The sequence below is a fragment of the Sciurus carolinensis genome, chromosome 4 (genome assembly GCF_902686445.1).
Source record: "Sciurus carolinensis chromosome 4, mSciCar1.2, whole genome shotgun sequence".
Taxonomy (NCBI): Eukaryota; Metazoa; Chordata; class Mammalia; order Rodentia; family Sciuridae; genus Sciurus; species Sciurus carolinensis.
This window is the reverse complement of record NC_062216.1, coordinates 152,230,633-152,247,615: the sequence shown is the minus strand read 5'-3', so window position 1 is coordinate 152,247,615 and position 16,983 is coordinate 152,230,633. Positions and strand designations below refer to the sequence as shown.

The 16,983-nt window shown below is 36.7% G+C and overlaps 1 protein-coding gene across 4 annotated transcripts in view; it reads left to right on the top strand.

Moving 5' to 3' along the window:
* Positions 1 to 16,983, top strand: part of Ntn4 (netrin 4) — a 100,147-nt gene that overhangs the window by 80,455 nt on the left and 2,709 nt on the right. For 3 of the 4 annotated variants that reach the window (XM_047551708.1, XM_047551704.1, XM_047551707.1), the window contains exons 6-9: positions 2,770 to 2,983; positions 3,341 to 3,456; positions 9,966 to 10,034; positions 12,802 to 12,972. In XM_047551708.1, coding sequence (XP_047407664.1) covers positions 2,770 to 2,983; positions 3,341 to 3,456; positions 9,966 to 10,034; positions 12,802 to 12,972 — 570 coding nt within the window. The remainder of the gene's footprint in view (positions 1 to 2,769; positions 2,984 to 3,340; positions 3,457 to 9,965; positions 10,035 to 12,801; positions 12,973 to 16,983) is intronic. The other variant, XM_047551705.1, reaches the window with a different exon arrangement.

The following is a 16,983-nucleotide window of genomic DNA, read 5'->3' as shown; positions in this document are numbered from 1 at the left end:
AATTTCAAAAGATGGATATGGAAAGAAGAATTTCCCTATAAAAATTAATAAAGAAACAGGAAAGTTGGTTTATGTCTAGAAATTGTACCATTTAATAAGGATAAGGACCATATGTAAGAGAGTAATGAGGGCTGGGGTGATAGCTCAGTTGGTAGAGTGCTTGCCTTGCAAGCACAAGGCCCTGGGTTCAATCCCTAGCATCGCAAAAAAAAAAAAAAAAAGAGAGTAATGAAAGTTTCAAATTGAAAAAGTAGGCCAGGGCCATAGTATGAAGTACCTAAAATGTTTAGCTATGGGGTGTCTGCATTTTGTAAACTACAAATGCTTCATAAGCATTAGAATTATTATTTTCAACCAGCATTTCTTAGTTGAGTGGGTAAATAAATGAGTGAACCTGAGATTCTTCCCCAATAGAAAATACACACCTTTTGCAGAAAAAGAGCAACATTCCATGCTCTGTCATGGTGGTTCCCAAACAAGGGGAGCATGTGGAGGGTTGGGACAGGAGTTTACACACAGAGAATTTTTGCAGACTTCACATGGTAATACTTGTTTGAGAACCACTGCTCTACTGATTCTTGGTTAAACGTTGAAAGAGAGATCTACCCAAAGTAGCATGTCATCAGGGTCTCTAAGCATAGGAAAAGCTGGAAAAGTTTCCAGCTCCTGCTCTCAGAACAGTCACCAGTAACCTGATTGACAGCGTTCCTGGCCTGTTATCAACAGTATGACTCAGGCCTTCTCCATTGTTGATCACTGCTAGCCGCTTGAAATTTTCTATCCTTTGCTTCCATGACAACACTTACTTTATATTTCTCCTCCCTCTCCACCTGGTGTCCAACAATCTGTTTCATGAGTTCTTGCTCACGTAACTGAGACACTACATGGATGTCCTTTGGTAGCCTATTCTTGGTTATTCTACACATTATCCCTGCAGAGTCTCCTCTAACCTTCCCAGTTTCAACTACCGTTGGCTGGTAACTCTCAAAACTATTTTTGTGACCCCCAACTTTTCTCCTAAGCTTTGGATCATGTCTAGTTGCCCTTTGCCACATGTTAGCATATCCTTCGAGCATCTCAAAGTTGGTATGTTTAACCCTGAACTCTTTCTTTTCTCCCTGCCTTCCATACCACCCCCTCCCCAATGTGGATCTATTACAGCCTTCTCTAGCCCTAACTCCAAATCTTTATAAACAGTGTCATTATTTATTCAGTTTTACAAACTTGAAATTCTAAAATCTGCCTCAACTTGTTTGTCCCTAACAATTTCTTCTTCCTCATCTGGATGGTCCCCAAGTCCTTTCTATCTTAAAAAAATAATGTGTTTCATATGCAAACTTTTCTTCCATTCCCATACCTCCACACCTACTGCCTTCGTCATTTCCTTGCTATTATTTCCCTGACTTTCCTGCCACCAGTCTAATCTATACAGAGCCACCAAAGTGTCTGTCAAAACTAAATCCTAACCACATCTTGATTCTGCTGTAAGATCTTTCATGGTTCACTATGCCCATAGGACAAAATTCAACTTCTTGGAATAGGACCTTCCACAGTCTGGAATTCCAACCACAGTCCAACCTGCGCTAGAGCTTTCCACTCTGCTCATCTGCCTTCAACTGCTGCCTGCTCATCATACACTCCAGCTACACTAAGCTCCTCACATTCCCCACACAGGCCATGCCCTTTCACATATGATTCCCACGGCCTGGAATGTGCTTCAGGTCAATTCCACAAATACTTATTTGAGCATCTACTATGTACCAGACTCTGTTCTGAAGTCTCAAAAACAAAAATAAGAAAATAAAGATCCCTCTGTCAGTGATTCAAGCCTAGTTCTAAGGAAGACAGACTTTTAACAAATAAAAATAATGAACTGTGATACACAAAAACTAGAAATATATATACAAAGAACAGAGGCAGCATAGAGGAGAGAGTGGATAACTGGAGGGAGCAGGACAAGAAAGTAAGTCAGGATCTGCATGGATAAGATGGAAAAGCAACGCAGGCAAGGCCAAGGGCACCCAGGCTCCAAAGAACTTTAGTGTCTAGGAGGCAGTGAGAGTTTTACCGTCACACAGAAACATGAAATGCAATGGGGTGAACTGTATGCCTATAAATGGCTAAGGTGATAAATTTTATGGTGTTTAATCACAATTAACAAACCAAAATACACCTTCACTTGAGTTTGTATCCCTACCCAGTTTTAGATACCACTTCATTTCTGTGCCAAAAGATCTATCTTTTTCTCATGCTCAGATTCCTCCATTCGCATTCTCTCCCGAGTTCTCTTCAATTACACTCCTGAATTCATTCATGTACACTCCGTTGTACTGAAATGGCTCATATGAAGGACACCAATGGCCATCATGTTGCTAAATGCAACAATACATTCCCATTCCTCATCTTCAATCTATCAACATTTGACACAGTTGATGCTTAACTTCATTTGGCTTATAGAACATCTGTATGCTCATGATTTGTTCAACTAAAAGCTCCTTCCGTCTCCTTTGCTAATCCATCTTCATCACCTCAACCAACAGCATTCTTATTTAATGCCTTCAATTTTAGAATAAATTATGTAGTTCTTTTTGCAGCAGACGTGCTTTTCTGATTTTATCTTGCTCTCATTCTGGGCATACACCAACTGACTAAAGAAGGAATCCCAGAAAGGTGCTGTGTGGTGAAGGGAAGTCATTTTGGAATTGCCAGGCCTAATCTACAGATGATCTACAGTCTCTCATGAGTCTTTGTGTGTCCTCTCTGTTGTAGTGTGTTCCTGCCATCCAGTTGGATCAGCTATCCTTCCTTTCAGCTCAGTGACCTTCTGTGATCCCAGCAATGGTGACTGCCCTTGCAAGCCTGGGGTGGCAGGGCCACACTGTGACAGGTGTATGGTGGGATACTGGGGCTTCGGAGACTACGGCTGCAGACCTTGTGACTGCGCGGGGAGCTGCGACCCTCTTACGGGGGACTGCATCAGCAGGTGAATGTGCATGGCTTTTGCTCTCATCTACCTGTATTTCAGATTCTTTCAAATATTCCATAGTGATCTGGAAAATCTTGCGTGCCACCAGGAAGATATATTTGCACGTGTATTTAAAGAATTTTCGTCAAATTGCAGAGTTAATTAATTTGTTCTTGCAAGATTCTAGAGATCATCTAGTCTATTTTGCAAGATAAATTATTCTTCACAATAGTTTCTTAAAACACTTCTGCATCCTGGAAAGTGAGAATATGGAAAGACAAAGATAAGGTTTGAATTTGTGTGAATCAATTCATTTCCACTCAAGTTCTTAAAAAATTGCTTAATAAGTTCTTCATTGTTCTCTGTTTTATTAAGCAGCACAGATATAGACTGGTATCATGAAATTCCTGACTTCCATTCCATGTACAATAAGAGTGAGCCAAACTGGGAGTGGGAGGATGAGCAAGGATTTTCTGCACTTCGACACTCAGGTGAGATAAACATAACTTGATATCATATTTCCAGGTCTCTTCTTGAGTAACCAAGAATGTAACAAAACAGGGACAGTTTTTGGATCCGTGAAGAGAGCTCTCTAGTTCTATAGCTGTATACAGTAGTGGCTCCCATAAATGTGAAACTAAAATTTGTCTGAGAGGTATTTTAACAAGTCTGTTTACTTTCCGAATGTTAGGATACCATATCTAGTTAGTACTGAAAATGTGGAAAATGTAAAACATCAGAGTAAAAGAAAAAAAATCATCCTAGGTCTCATTACCACACTGTTAAGACTTTCAGGTATTTCCCTCTCTCTGAAACCTGATGTTTTACATAGTTAATAGATAACTGAACAGATCTGGAAATGTACAGATCCATTTAAAGGAAAAAGTATTCTTACAGACTAGTGTAGCTTAATACGTTCAAAACGAAAGCTACATGTGAACTCCTTATATTTGTAGCCTTTATAACTAGAAAACAACAGTAATTTTACAAGGTAAGTATAAGCCAAGTAATAAAATTGTCGTTCATTAAATATGAAAAATTATTTTTACTGTCCACTCTACCCGATTCTTTGAGTTTGCCAAATCTATACTATTTCCTCTGACTCAATTGTCCTATGATATTTTTCCATTCCTTCTTTTCATGAACTTTCTGTGACATAGGTATAAATACTTTCTGTGTTCATCCTGTCCCATTCTTCTCTTATAGAAAATCAAGTGGTTTTATTTAGACCAAATTGCTCCTTTAACACAGATTCAGATGTGGACCAGGAGGCCAGTGCAGTTGGAGCAGAGTAACCCCGAGGAGGGTAGTAAAAGAGGGAGTGGAGACTGTATAGGCCACTGGAAGGACTGGGGCTTTTACCTGGAGTAAGGCCAAAGCCTTTGGAGGGTTTTAAGCTGAGATGTGGCATTTAAGATAATACCAGTTGGCACAGATGATGTTTTCCTTTGTCACATTCAGCATTGTGGATACAGGCATAAGCAAAAAATTGAATTTAATCTGAGTGGAGCAAGAATGAACAACAGAGGGCAATGACCACTCATGGAATATAGGCCAGGTAAGGAAGGATATGAGGGTGAAAAGAGCCAGGGTCAAGAGATTGCAGGGTTTCAGAGGATTGTGGGTTCTGGAAGCATGCTAAAGGCTAGGAAGTAGATAGTCATCTAAGAAGGGGACGCTTGAAATTGAGACTGCGCATGTAGCAGTTATTAATAATGAACATGTCAAAGACATGATCATGGGAGCAGCTGGGGCCATTGTTTGTAATGCCACTTCGTCCTATATTAAGTTTCTATATATGTACAAATTTACACCTTGTCTTTCATGTTTCATAAGCCAGTACCACAATGATTTGTTACAGTTGCATTAAAAGCCCTGATTCTTGAAACTCCCTCCATTTTGTTCTTCTCTCTTGAAATTCTTTTAGCTATTGGTTAGTTGCTCTTTCCTGTGAAATTCAGATAGAGCTTATTAAGTCCTACAAAAAGCTCGGTTGAGATTTTGATTGCAATTCCACTGACTTTTTTATAATATTGAGAAGACCCCAATGTGAATGTATCTTTCTATGTATTAAGGACTTCTTTAAGGCCATTCAGTAACACTTTGTCACTTTTCTCCATAAAGGCTTCACATTTCTTTTATTAAATTTAGTTCTAAATATGCTTTACATTGAATTACTATTGAGAAAGTGTTCTTTAACTTATAAATTATTATCATCAATATGAAGGAGAACCATTTATTTTCTTGCATTTTGATCTTGTATCCAGCAACCTTACTAAACCTGTTTACTAATCCCAATGGTTTATAGTTTATCTTGGATGTTTAAATGTAGACCATCATCTCATTAGCAAATATGGACAATTTTGTCTCATTTTTAGTTCATATATCTCATTTTTTCCCTTGCCTTCATTAGGTATAATGAAGTATACCTAATGAAGTATAATATCTTCCCAAAATTGATGCAAACATTTTGAAAATGTTCAGGCATACAGAAAGATTGCATACCTACCACCTTTATTCCGATTCATCTACTAATCTATATTTTTAGATCAGGAAGAAACCACAGTTTTAACATATTCTCAGAGAATCTGTGGACCCTTTAAGAATCAAGACCCCAAATTATGAGAAACACTAATATGTGCATTTCTGTTTTTTTTACCTTACTTAATCTTGTGCTAATTTTCTGAAGGGTTCCACTTTAATTTGCAACAGGAAAAAAGTAAGAAAGATAAGGTAATATGAAGTTGCCACATTTACCTTTTAAGCATCAGGAAAAGAAAACAAAATTTTCCCATTAATTTTTTTGCCTTGACGTTACATAGTCTGAGTTTTACAGCTTTAATGGTCACTTTTGCAAGTTTTCATCTACTTTTCTAATACGGTGACTTTTTATAGTTCTCCAGCTGGGTCTGTGAGGTCAACTCTAATAATCGGGTCTTCAGGACTATCAGACATTTACTGAGCTAATGACACATGTTATTAGGGAGTTGGCAGCATACCGATCAGCACATAAAGGGCTGGCACCAGAATGACTCCAAACCCTCCTGTCCACCACAGCTGTTGGTCTGTGATGTCCCCAGAGAGCCTGTGACATTCATCTGGATGAGTCCCAGGTGCAGGGAGACTTTGATCAGTTTCCTGCTAAACAGCAACATTCCCACTGGGTATAGGATAGTGCTCCTGGCACTTAAGTGATCAGTTTCTTAATCACTTAATTCAAAAAGTCTATCTTAAAATTTTGGTGCCCGCATGCCCACAGACCTACCATTAGTTTCCATAAAAAACTTTCAACTAGAAGTATGATGCACTATTCCAACAGAATACCCTTAATTCTTAATTTCTTTCTTCCTTCCTTCTTTGATTTCTTTCTTTTTGGTCGTGCTGGGGACCAAACATGGCTTACACATGGTAGGCAAGTACTCTACCACTGCTTTTCGTCTTTAGTCCCTAAATACCCTTAATTTCTACCACTTCTTGTGAGGTGAAGAACACCAGATATAAAATTTCATTTCCTAAATACCAAAACTGGCTTTAAATCGTGCCACAGACCTCTCAATAATGCTCATTTAAAATGTTGTAGGTTTCTAGAACATTTTGAAACTAAACAGGTTTTTCTTCCCTTCCAGATTCATGTTAAGAAAATATATGTAGGTTGAAGCCTGACCAACAAATTTTTGTTTGAGCTCTAAACATATGAAAAAGGAATATTATTAAGCAGACAAAAAGACCTTCAAATAATTCTAAAAGGCTGAAGGACTAAAGAGAAAAGCATTGTATTGAGGAATAGTATATGCCATTAGATTTTATATATCTATTTATTTATGCAGTTCTGGAGATGGAATCCAGGGCCTCACACATGCTAGACAAGTGCTCTTCCACTGAGCCACATCCCCAGCCCTCCATTAGGTTTTTATACTGTGGTAGTTAACCACACTCTCCTGTTTTGCTGGATTTTCAGAAGACCATGGGCTATTTCGCTTAGGTTACTACAACTTCTGCATGAGTAAAATTCTGCTACGTTTAGATTATAAGCAATGTTATTTAACAGATCACAACAGTTGGTTTGAGCACCTTTGACTTCTCTTTTCCACTATTTCATCCCACTGTGATTTTCCACTTGTAAACTCATTCTCTGATTTTGTTGGCAGCTTTAGCCAGAGTGGACATGCCAATGTTTTCCACATCACTCAATCTACCTGGTTTCACCAGAATCATCCTCTCACTTCCACCTGTCAAGTCTCTGATTCATTACATTCCCCTCCTACTAGGTCTCTGCTGCTTCTATTCCACCAGATCCATTTTTTTCTTTGTCTCCTGCTATTTTGGGGGCAGCTCCACAGTTTTTCTACGAGAAGCAGCCCTTCCTACATCTATCTGTACTGTCTTGGATAAGCCAATCAGATGTTCTCTCTCTGGAATTTAAGTCTAGAACTAAAAATGGCAAAGTCTGAAAATAGTTATAATTCATGAAGCCATTGGTGAAACTATTAAAAAAAAAAAAAAAAAAAAAAGACTACCCAGGAGTCCCTACTGCCTGAATCTCCAGTGCTTTTCTGATTTCCGATCTTTCCGAGTTCAGGTTCTTCAGCTGTTTCTCCCTTCTGTAGGCTACTCCACATTCTTTACAAAAAATTAGGAAACAGCTACACAAACCTTTCAATTAGACTCCTTAAGATTCTCCCAATTTCCCTCGTTCTGTTAGTAATACAATTCCCTTTCACCTTTACTGAAAGCTTCATTTAATGAAGTTCTTCTCCCCCTTGCCTCCTTCCTCCTTCTTGTACTGGGGATTGGACCCTGGGCCTTGCACATGGTAGCCAAGTGCTCTACCCCTGAGCTATACCGCCAGGTCCTGAAGTCCATTTTTATGCTTCCTTTTCCCTGGCCCTCACCCAGCCCATTGTCAAGATTTGCAGCATCGTTGATGCTTCTTCCTTTCTTGATCCATAGCTACCTCTCTAGTTAGATCCACATTACATGGGACTAAGAGAAACAGTATAGCAAAAAGATCAGAGTTTCAGATTGCCCCCATCCGAGGCTTAAAATCTAGCTTTTCTACTTGTTAGCTGTGCTGCCTGGGACAAGCTGATTAATGACTTCGAGCCTTCGTAGTTTTTATTCATTAATGTCTAACTCCATAATGTCATTAGAAATATTAAATAAGATTATACAGATAAATTTTCTTATGTATTTATGACTTATAGTTGGCACTCAAATTAATTATTGATATTGCTGTTATAATTGCTTTCACTAATTTTAATTGATCCCTGTCTCCATTTCCTCCCCCTTCCAATACTTTTGAGAAAGTAATGCCAAATTAATTTTTGTATATATGTATTTTTTTTAATTCATATAACTTCTCTAAACTGATAGATGCCCCTGTGTCTAACAAGTTAATGTCGGGGCCTAATTACATGTCAATCAGGGCCTTCCCTCACACCTCTACTACTATTCTCAACCTAGCCAGTACCTAGAATAAATAGGCTCACTGGCTCTTCCACAAACACTGTCCTCTCACTCTTATATTTCTTCGTATATTCCTATCAAATTTCTACCTGTTAGATTATTAAATGAGTAAATAAATGTAAAACAAACTAGTGCCTGGTAGGTTTGGGGGTGTAGCTCAGCAGTAGATTGCTTGTCTACCATGCCCCAGGCCAAGGGTTCCATCTCCAGCAGTGAAAAAAATTTTAAAAAGGACCTGGAATAAGCACTCCACATCCAGAGTTCGCTGCTGTTGCCACTCAGTGCTTATGAAGTGCAGGAGAGAAGGGGAAAGGAAAGGGGGAAACTACATGTAACATTAAATCAGTTAAGAATATCCTTTCTAGGTTCTAGGAACATACAGATGAGTGAGACATAACCATTGTCCTCCAGGATTACCCTCAGAGGATACAAATAGATAATAAGTGTGAGAATGCTCTGTATGGTCTCTGTACAGAGGTATTCTGAAAGTTCCATGTGGCATGCAATTCTCTCACATCTTAGAATTGTGGTAATCTCACCTGTTGGGAGAACATACCCTACTGTATCTTCAAAGTCCATGTCAAATCTTTCTTCAGGCACAAAGCCTTTTTTTTTTTTAATAACTGTAATGAACTTTTTAAAAATTTTTTACTTTTTATTTGTTCTAATTTGTTGTACATGACAGCAGAATGCATTTATACATTTTGATAGATCATGTGTAAATGGAGTATAATCTCTCATTTTTCTGATTATGCATATTATAGAATCACATTGGTCATACAGTCATATATGTAAAGACTTTTTCCACCTTCCAAACATATGTGACCTCCCGGGCTGGGGATATAGCTCAGTTGGTAGAGTGCTTGCCTTGCAAGCACAAGGCCCTGAGTTCAATCCCCAGCACCAAAAAAAAAAACAAAAAAAGTGACCTCCCACCCAAGCAGATTATACCTCTCACAGACCACTTACTGCTTTTAATAGACTTGCTTTATGCACTTTACTGGTTTGTAGGCCTTAAGGCAAAAATCGTACCTTGCTCATCTTTATATACTCTGAAGGATATATCAGGCCTTGCATATCATAGGTGTTAAATTTATACTTTTTAAATTGGGTCATATTACCTTTAATGGACTATCCAATCATTTTATTTGACTTTTATTGTCATGAACAGTAATTATAAAAAACATTTTTTTTTCTATAGGTTATCCATTTAATTGTTCCCTTTCATTAATACAGAATATTAACACTGGACATGGGATATCATATTTATATTAATATTAATATGATATAGCACCAGTTACATGTACTGAAATATGACACTTTCTACTTTCTATGTTTTCTAAGGAAAATTCTTCATTGGATGATAACTCATTTGATTCAGAAAGAGACTATTTCATGGTTGCTTAGTATTTATGGGTTATGTTGCATGAATCACTCAAGGTTCAAAGAATATGTTTCCTGAATGTATTTGCTAATATTGCCCCTCCTCTTTCTCCCCAAGTAACTAATGCCATTTTCCACTTACTTTCTGTAGGTAAATGTGAATGTAAGGAACAGGTTTTAGGAAACTCCAAGGCATTCTGTGGAATGAAATATTCATATGGTGAGTCTGAAGTTCTCAAATACTGCTGAGAACCTATTCAAACTTAGGGCAGAGAATTTTTTTTTTTTTTTTTTTTTTTTTTTTTTTTTTGGGTGCTGGGGATCGAACCCAGGGCCTTGTGCTTACAAGGCAAGCACTCTACCAACTGAGCTATCTCCCCAGCCCAGGGCAGAGAATTTTTAAGGAAATGGGAAGTCTGGCTGATGACATGAACACATTACCAAGCACATAGTAGATGCTCAGAAAATAGTAAGGAAGAGAAAGAGGATATATGTTTGTGTAACAGTGAGACTAGTTATCCACCTAGGTCTCTTGCCCAGCTTCTCTGAATACTCTAGACATCTCTGCCTTGCAAATACTATGAAAATACATCATGTGAAAGAAGAAAAATGGTACTGCCCTGAGGAATGACTGTACTATCTTCAAATTCCAAATGCCTTCACATTTATTATTAAATATATTAAGATACCTTATCTTACCAACATATTCTTGATCAGTATCTGAGGCTTTTTATTGTTCTATAGTTTATATGGCCTGAAATATGCAGTACTCTGAAGAGAAAATTGTAAGCCATGCTTTCCGAAACCAACTACAGTATTTAGATTCTTGATAACATTGTATTTAATCTCATAAAAGATTAAAAAGTAAATGATAACAAACACATAAGTCTTATCTATAATTACATGCACACTTCCCTCTCTTCACCTCTCAATTTGGCTAAATAGCAGAAGAAAACTTTTGAAATGTATAGTGTCCAAAAAGGGAAAGGTAGTTTAGAGGAAATAACATTTGCTATCAAAAGCAAGAAACATGATAATTTAGTCCAAAATAATTTAGCTCAGGGAAACCATCGACTGGTTCTCATCACATAGATCTGGCAGCTCTCTGACAAACAACCAGTCTTTCAATCAACTATTTTAACTTTATACTGAGACAGTGAAGCATCTTGGTCTTCTTAACTATATTACACCTAAAGACTTGGAAAAAAATAGGTTTCTCCCTTTCCATTCTCTGACTTAATGGGAAAACACTTTATTTATTCCTTTATCACATATTTGTTGAGTGACAGTAATTAGCAGACAAGGCCACTGCTGTCGTTGAGCTTATAGACTAGTGGAATAATAATGCGGACATGCACTGAGCATTCATGGTGAGCCAGGCACTATGCTGGTCGCCCTTGATGCATTGACTCAGCAATGTCAATGCATAGTCCAGAAACTACCTCTAGCCAAGCAGTCACGTGAACTTAAGCAGTTCACTTAATTTCTTAAAACCTGCAAGACTAGATGAGTTCTTAAGACCCTTTAGAAATCTAAACTTTGATGATTCTGTAAAGATTCTGGCACCTGTTCTCAAAATATAGGATCAGCCAGATAAGTTTCTCTCCTTACACACAATCTTCCAACAAGATGTAAATGAGCCAGTAAGAACTTTCCTAATGATATAGAAAATTGCGTTAAGTGTTCGTTAGGTCTACTTTCTTCCCACTCCAACTTAGCCCATTACTTAATTCCCAGTCACATTCATTTTATAGATGGAGGAACATAAGAGAATCGTAAGTCAAGCAAAATACCAGAGCTCTATAATGATACATATTGTACTATGTATTTCAAAAAAGTTAAAGAAAGGATTTCAAATGTTTTCACCACAATGAAATGATACATGTTTGAGTAGATCTGCTTGTCTTGATTTGAACATTACACAATGTATACATGTATTGAATTATCACATGGTACTCCATAAATGTGCACATTTTTTAATCTTAAATATACTTTTTAAAATGTTAAAAAAAAATAACAACATTGGAGTTCTGCCATCTGGTAGAGGGATAGCTTCCCTAACTCCATGTTTTAGTCAGTTTTTTCACTGCTGTGACTAAAATACCCACCAGAACAACTATAGAGAAGGAAAAGTTTGAGAGCTCACAGTTTCAGAGGTCTTAGTCCATAAAAGGCTGATTCCATTCCTTAGGGCTCGAGGTGAGGCTGAACGTCATGGCAGGAAAGTATGGCAGAGGGAAACAGCTCACATGGTGATCTGGAAGCAGAGAAAGAGAGAGATACAAAATGTATATCCCGTAGCCACACCCCCAATGAACCACTTCCTCCAGCCACATCCCACCTGCCTCCAGTTACCACTCAGTTAATCCCATCAGGGGGTCAATTCACTGATTAGGTTAAGGCCCAGTCATTTCTCCTCCAAATCTCTTGCATTGTCTCACATGTGAGCTTTTGGGAGACACCTCACATCCCAACCAGAACACTCCAGTCAGCTTGCATTGTACACCGAGGGGAAAACAGTGGATAATAATCATATAATCTTTAGAATATGTAAAATACATTCTAGCAGTAATATTTTTCTCTCTGTCACAACATTATATTGTCAACCATGAAAATATAATACAGTCAGAATCCAAATAAAAAGCAGGATAACAATTTTACTTCCTGTTTCTTCTCTCTATATAGATTTGATAGCTGAATGTATTTAAGATTATAACTGCAGTAAGAAAATGGCTACTATCCCCCTACTACAGTGATGTGGGAGGAAGTAGAAATTGAAATTGCCCAAGAAGGGAGAATATAGTTTATATAGATGAATCAGATAAAATCAGTGCGAAAATAAATGAGCCTGATGACTCTTAAAGCAAATTTCCACCTTCTGATCATTGATGCACCTTCCTACTCTGAAATGCATATTTAAGTTGTTCAAATTTCAAAAGATAATGTGAAATTGATGTATTTTGACTTTTGGTATTATGTTGTTACAGTGCTAAAAATAAAGATTTTATCGGCTCATGATAAAGGTTCTCATGCTGAGGTCAATGTGAAGATTAAAAAAGTCTTAAAATCTACTAAATTGAAGATTTTACGAGGAAAGCGAACATTATATCCAGAATCATGGACAAACAGAGGTTGCACTTGTCCAATCCTCAATCCCGGTGAGCATTAGATCTTTCTAACTTAAAACCTACTGTGTCTCTGCTGATTTGCTGCTTGTCTTACATCCTCTGAACCACAACCTAAATAAACTCAGCAAGGGCATCTCTCCTTTTCACCATCTGAATTCTGGGGAAAGTCCAAGTGGAATTCTTTGAACTGACATCAAAAAATTATTTATCTTCCATGTGCTCTGTAAAAGTAAAATATTTTAAAATCCAGCAATATAATACTTTCAGTCCTAAAAGAGAAGTCTCAGGTTGGATCCAGGTGCCAGTTGCATAGAAAGCACTTTTATGAATTTATCTGCCACTAGCACGTTATCTGAAAGCTAGATCCTATTACATTAGAACCTGTTGCCAAAGGAAGCTCAAATGCAAAAGTCCATCTGTGCAAATAATATTGAATTCATTTTTACTATTGCATGAGAAGCATCTGTTTCTCCTGGATAGAAAACAACTCTCAAGTTCTCACCGTGTTGTTTTTCATTAAATGATCATTCTGGTTTCAAATCAGAAACAACAGGGAAATTTTTTTAAATAGAATTATAGAGAAACTTGAAATGGAGGGAAATTTGATTTGAACCTTAAAATGTATGGCAGAGTGACTGGGGCTGTAGCCCCAGGGCAGAGCGCTTGCCTAGCACGTGTGAGGTGCTGGGTTCAATCCCTAACCCCACATAAAAATAAACAAATAAAATAAAGGCATGCTGTCCATCTACAACTACAAAAAAATATTTTTTTTAATGTATGGCAGAGGTAGAGATGAGCAGTAAACACAGGAGTTCTTACCTCTACGCTGGACAAGTTTATGTGCACTCTTTATACAATGTTGTGAGTTACTTATTTCTGTCTCCCCCATTAAATCTGAGGACAGTATTTAGGTTCTTGATCATATCTTCAGTACCTACTATTAGTACCCGTGCAATGGTAATATAATACTCAGTAGCTTCTAGTAAAACAAACAATAACTCAAAAAAAAAGTCCTGTGTCCCTGTTTATGTCGTCTGTTTTCCTGTTTATGTAGTCATCATCTGTGTTGAAACAGGTGCATAATTTATGTTCTGGATCTACTTCCTTCTCCATATATGCCAGGAACCCACAGTCATGTTAAATAAAGAGTCTTTCATGGTCTTTGATTAATAATAAACTTGAAAGAAACAGATAAACAGAGAAAAAATAGCAATAAAGTATCTCCTCAATCTAAACAATCTAAGCAGTGATAAAAAAAGCTTTAATTTTTCTCAACTTTTTCATTAGTTTTCATGCCCTTTTTACCTCTTCAGTATTTTACCCAAATTCATTCAAATTTTAATAAGAAAAAGAGGGAAAGCATTTCAACCTGAAAAAAATATATATACTGCCTAAGGATGAGTTGAAGTAATAAGAATCTTGGATTTTGAAAGCAAGACACAAGGAACCATTAATTAAGTTCTATTTCCCAGTGATCTGTGCTGAGGGGGCTCTTCTTATAATCACTTTTCTACTATCTTAGCAAAAGAAAAAAATAAAGATCTGCTGGTTTTTCAGTAAGACATTGAAACAAAAGCTTTTTGGGTTCAGCCACCCTCCAGGAAGTGCACTGAACTTCCTAATCAGGTTTCTGCCAAACAGTCAAGAATCAACTGAGTTCATCACAATTGAAAACATAAGCACAATTATTCAAAGAATTCTTGAAAACATGTTTACTTGCTTTGAAGAAAAGACTGGAACCTGCCAAAGCAAAACCAGACACTCTTTCATTTTACTTTGTTTTTCCATTTTTACAAGTTTAATAGCTACGGCCAAAGAAAGCTGATAAGAAAATTCTGAAACCTTGCACGTCAACTTGCTTCCTTCATTACCTTGGCAATCTAATTGGATACCTCTGAAAAACCATTCCTTTTAATTCATGTGTACCTTCACTCATTCATCAGTTATATAGTTTAGAATACCAAGAGTACACTAAAGTTTATTTTCTTTTTCTGTGGATATGAAATAAAACTTTGTGCCCTCCAACTTGTAGCAAAATAGATGTCAAAGCATAAAGATGGAAAAATGAAGTGCAAGTGCTAAAAAGAGATGTGAAAGATAACATTGTTTTGCATGTTAATTTTTGTTATGGTGTTATTCCATAACTTACAGATTTATCAGTATCATTTATATTAGTTTAATTTATATTTATACTTTAATGGTAAACTCCTGTATTCTTCTTCATAGTTTCAAAATAAATTCACTTAAAATACTAGACTTAGTCTTGGAGTTTAAAAAAAATTTGTTCATTATAATTTTAAAAGAGGAATTTATTATTCTAAGTATTAGACAATATCAAGACTATTATATTTTTAACTAGTATGTCAATTAAATATTGGGACACTTTTTCATGCAGATGCCAAGGTAACTCTTCAAAGAATGTAATTACTTTATAATCTATTTTACATGTTCTCCAGTATTATTATATCATAATTTAATAATATTATGTCATTAAATTATTATTTCATTTTCTCTATGGCATTATTTTCCTTTCTCCCTTTCTCTCTCTTTTAAAACACCGTGATAGCTATTTTTAAGTTTAGAATTGATTTTGTTTAATAATTTTTTGTTTTATTATTATCGAAATGGTAATGTACATGCACAGTATAGAAATTTAGGGAAAATTTCTAAACTTCACCTTTCTTACCCTCCCCAAAGAGAACCTCTATTAATATCTTATTGAAAATCCTTCCAGATCTTTCTCTATATGTGTATATAGTGTATTTTTAACCAAAATGAAAGAGTAGTATATGCTTTATTCTACAACCTGCTTTATTTAATCTTTATTTTAAATTTCAGTTTATTTTCATAATACCTAATATGAAAAATAGGTAAGTTCTGATAAGAGATCAGACCATCTTCCTATTTCCCAACTGATCCCTAAATGTCCTTTGAAGCTGATTTGTCCTTGCCAGTATGAAATTTAAAGTCACACATTATATGTGGCTTTTCAGAACCTCAGGTCTCTTTTATTCTATCATAGTTCCTTTTTTATGATTTGTTGAAGAAACTAGGTTAAGCGTCCTGTAGATTATCCAACCTTCTACATTCCTTTGAGTGGTTCCTTGTGTCATTTAGCTTGTTCTTCTCTCTCCCGTCTCCCATAATCCCTAAGGCAAAGCTTGATTGATTCAAGATAAACTTTTTGGCTTGCATCTATTATAGCTCTTGCTATCACATTACGTCTGATCCTCTCAGAAGGCACATAGAACTTGGGCGACCCACATGGATGTCAGTAAGCTTGACCTCATGTTACACTGAGAACAGTCTGGATCTCTCGAAGTTTTGTAATTCCACTTGAGATTAGGAAATAATGAGGGTGGTCTTGCTTGGCACTATACAAACATTCACTTTTCTATTAACCTTTCTTTTAAAGATTTTATCACCAATTGATGTCCCTTTCTGAATCCACACTTTCAAGTTTGATGTTTTTTTCTTTTTTTTTTTTTTCTTTTGTGGTGCTGGGGATTGAACCCAGGGCCTTGTGCGTGCGAGGCAAACACTCTACCAACTGAGTTATATCCTCAGTCCTTCAAGTTTGATGTTTTTTTAAATTGTCTAATTCTCTTTATTTATTAGCCAGCATTCCGTAAGAGGACTTTCTCACCCAAGCTGTGGTGTTAGGTTACCATGAAATGCAATTCTTGTTGCAAATGCAGGATAAATGCTGAGTTCTTTCCTTTTAATTCCCAATTTTTAATGTAAGGGATGGCTTTAACAGCTGCTTCAAAAGATGCCAAACTAATTTCTCTTCAGCTTTCTCTTTTTTGAGTATTATTTTAGAATCACAGATTTTCATTGATTCATTGTATTTCCATATGCAGTTATTATGTTTCTTGGTGCTCAAATTATCACAACCGTGACAAGTTATAACTTGTTACAATCCATTCTGCTAGCTCCTATGTCCTTTAAAAAAGTCCCCTATAATCTCTGGAGGATTCCGTAGTCTTTAGCACAATATATGTCTCATACTCACCTCCTGTTTGTCTGCCTGGACTTGAA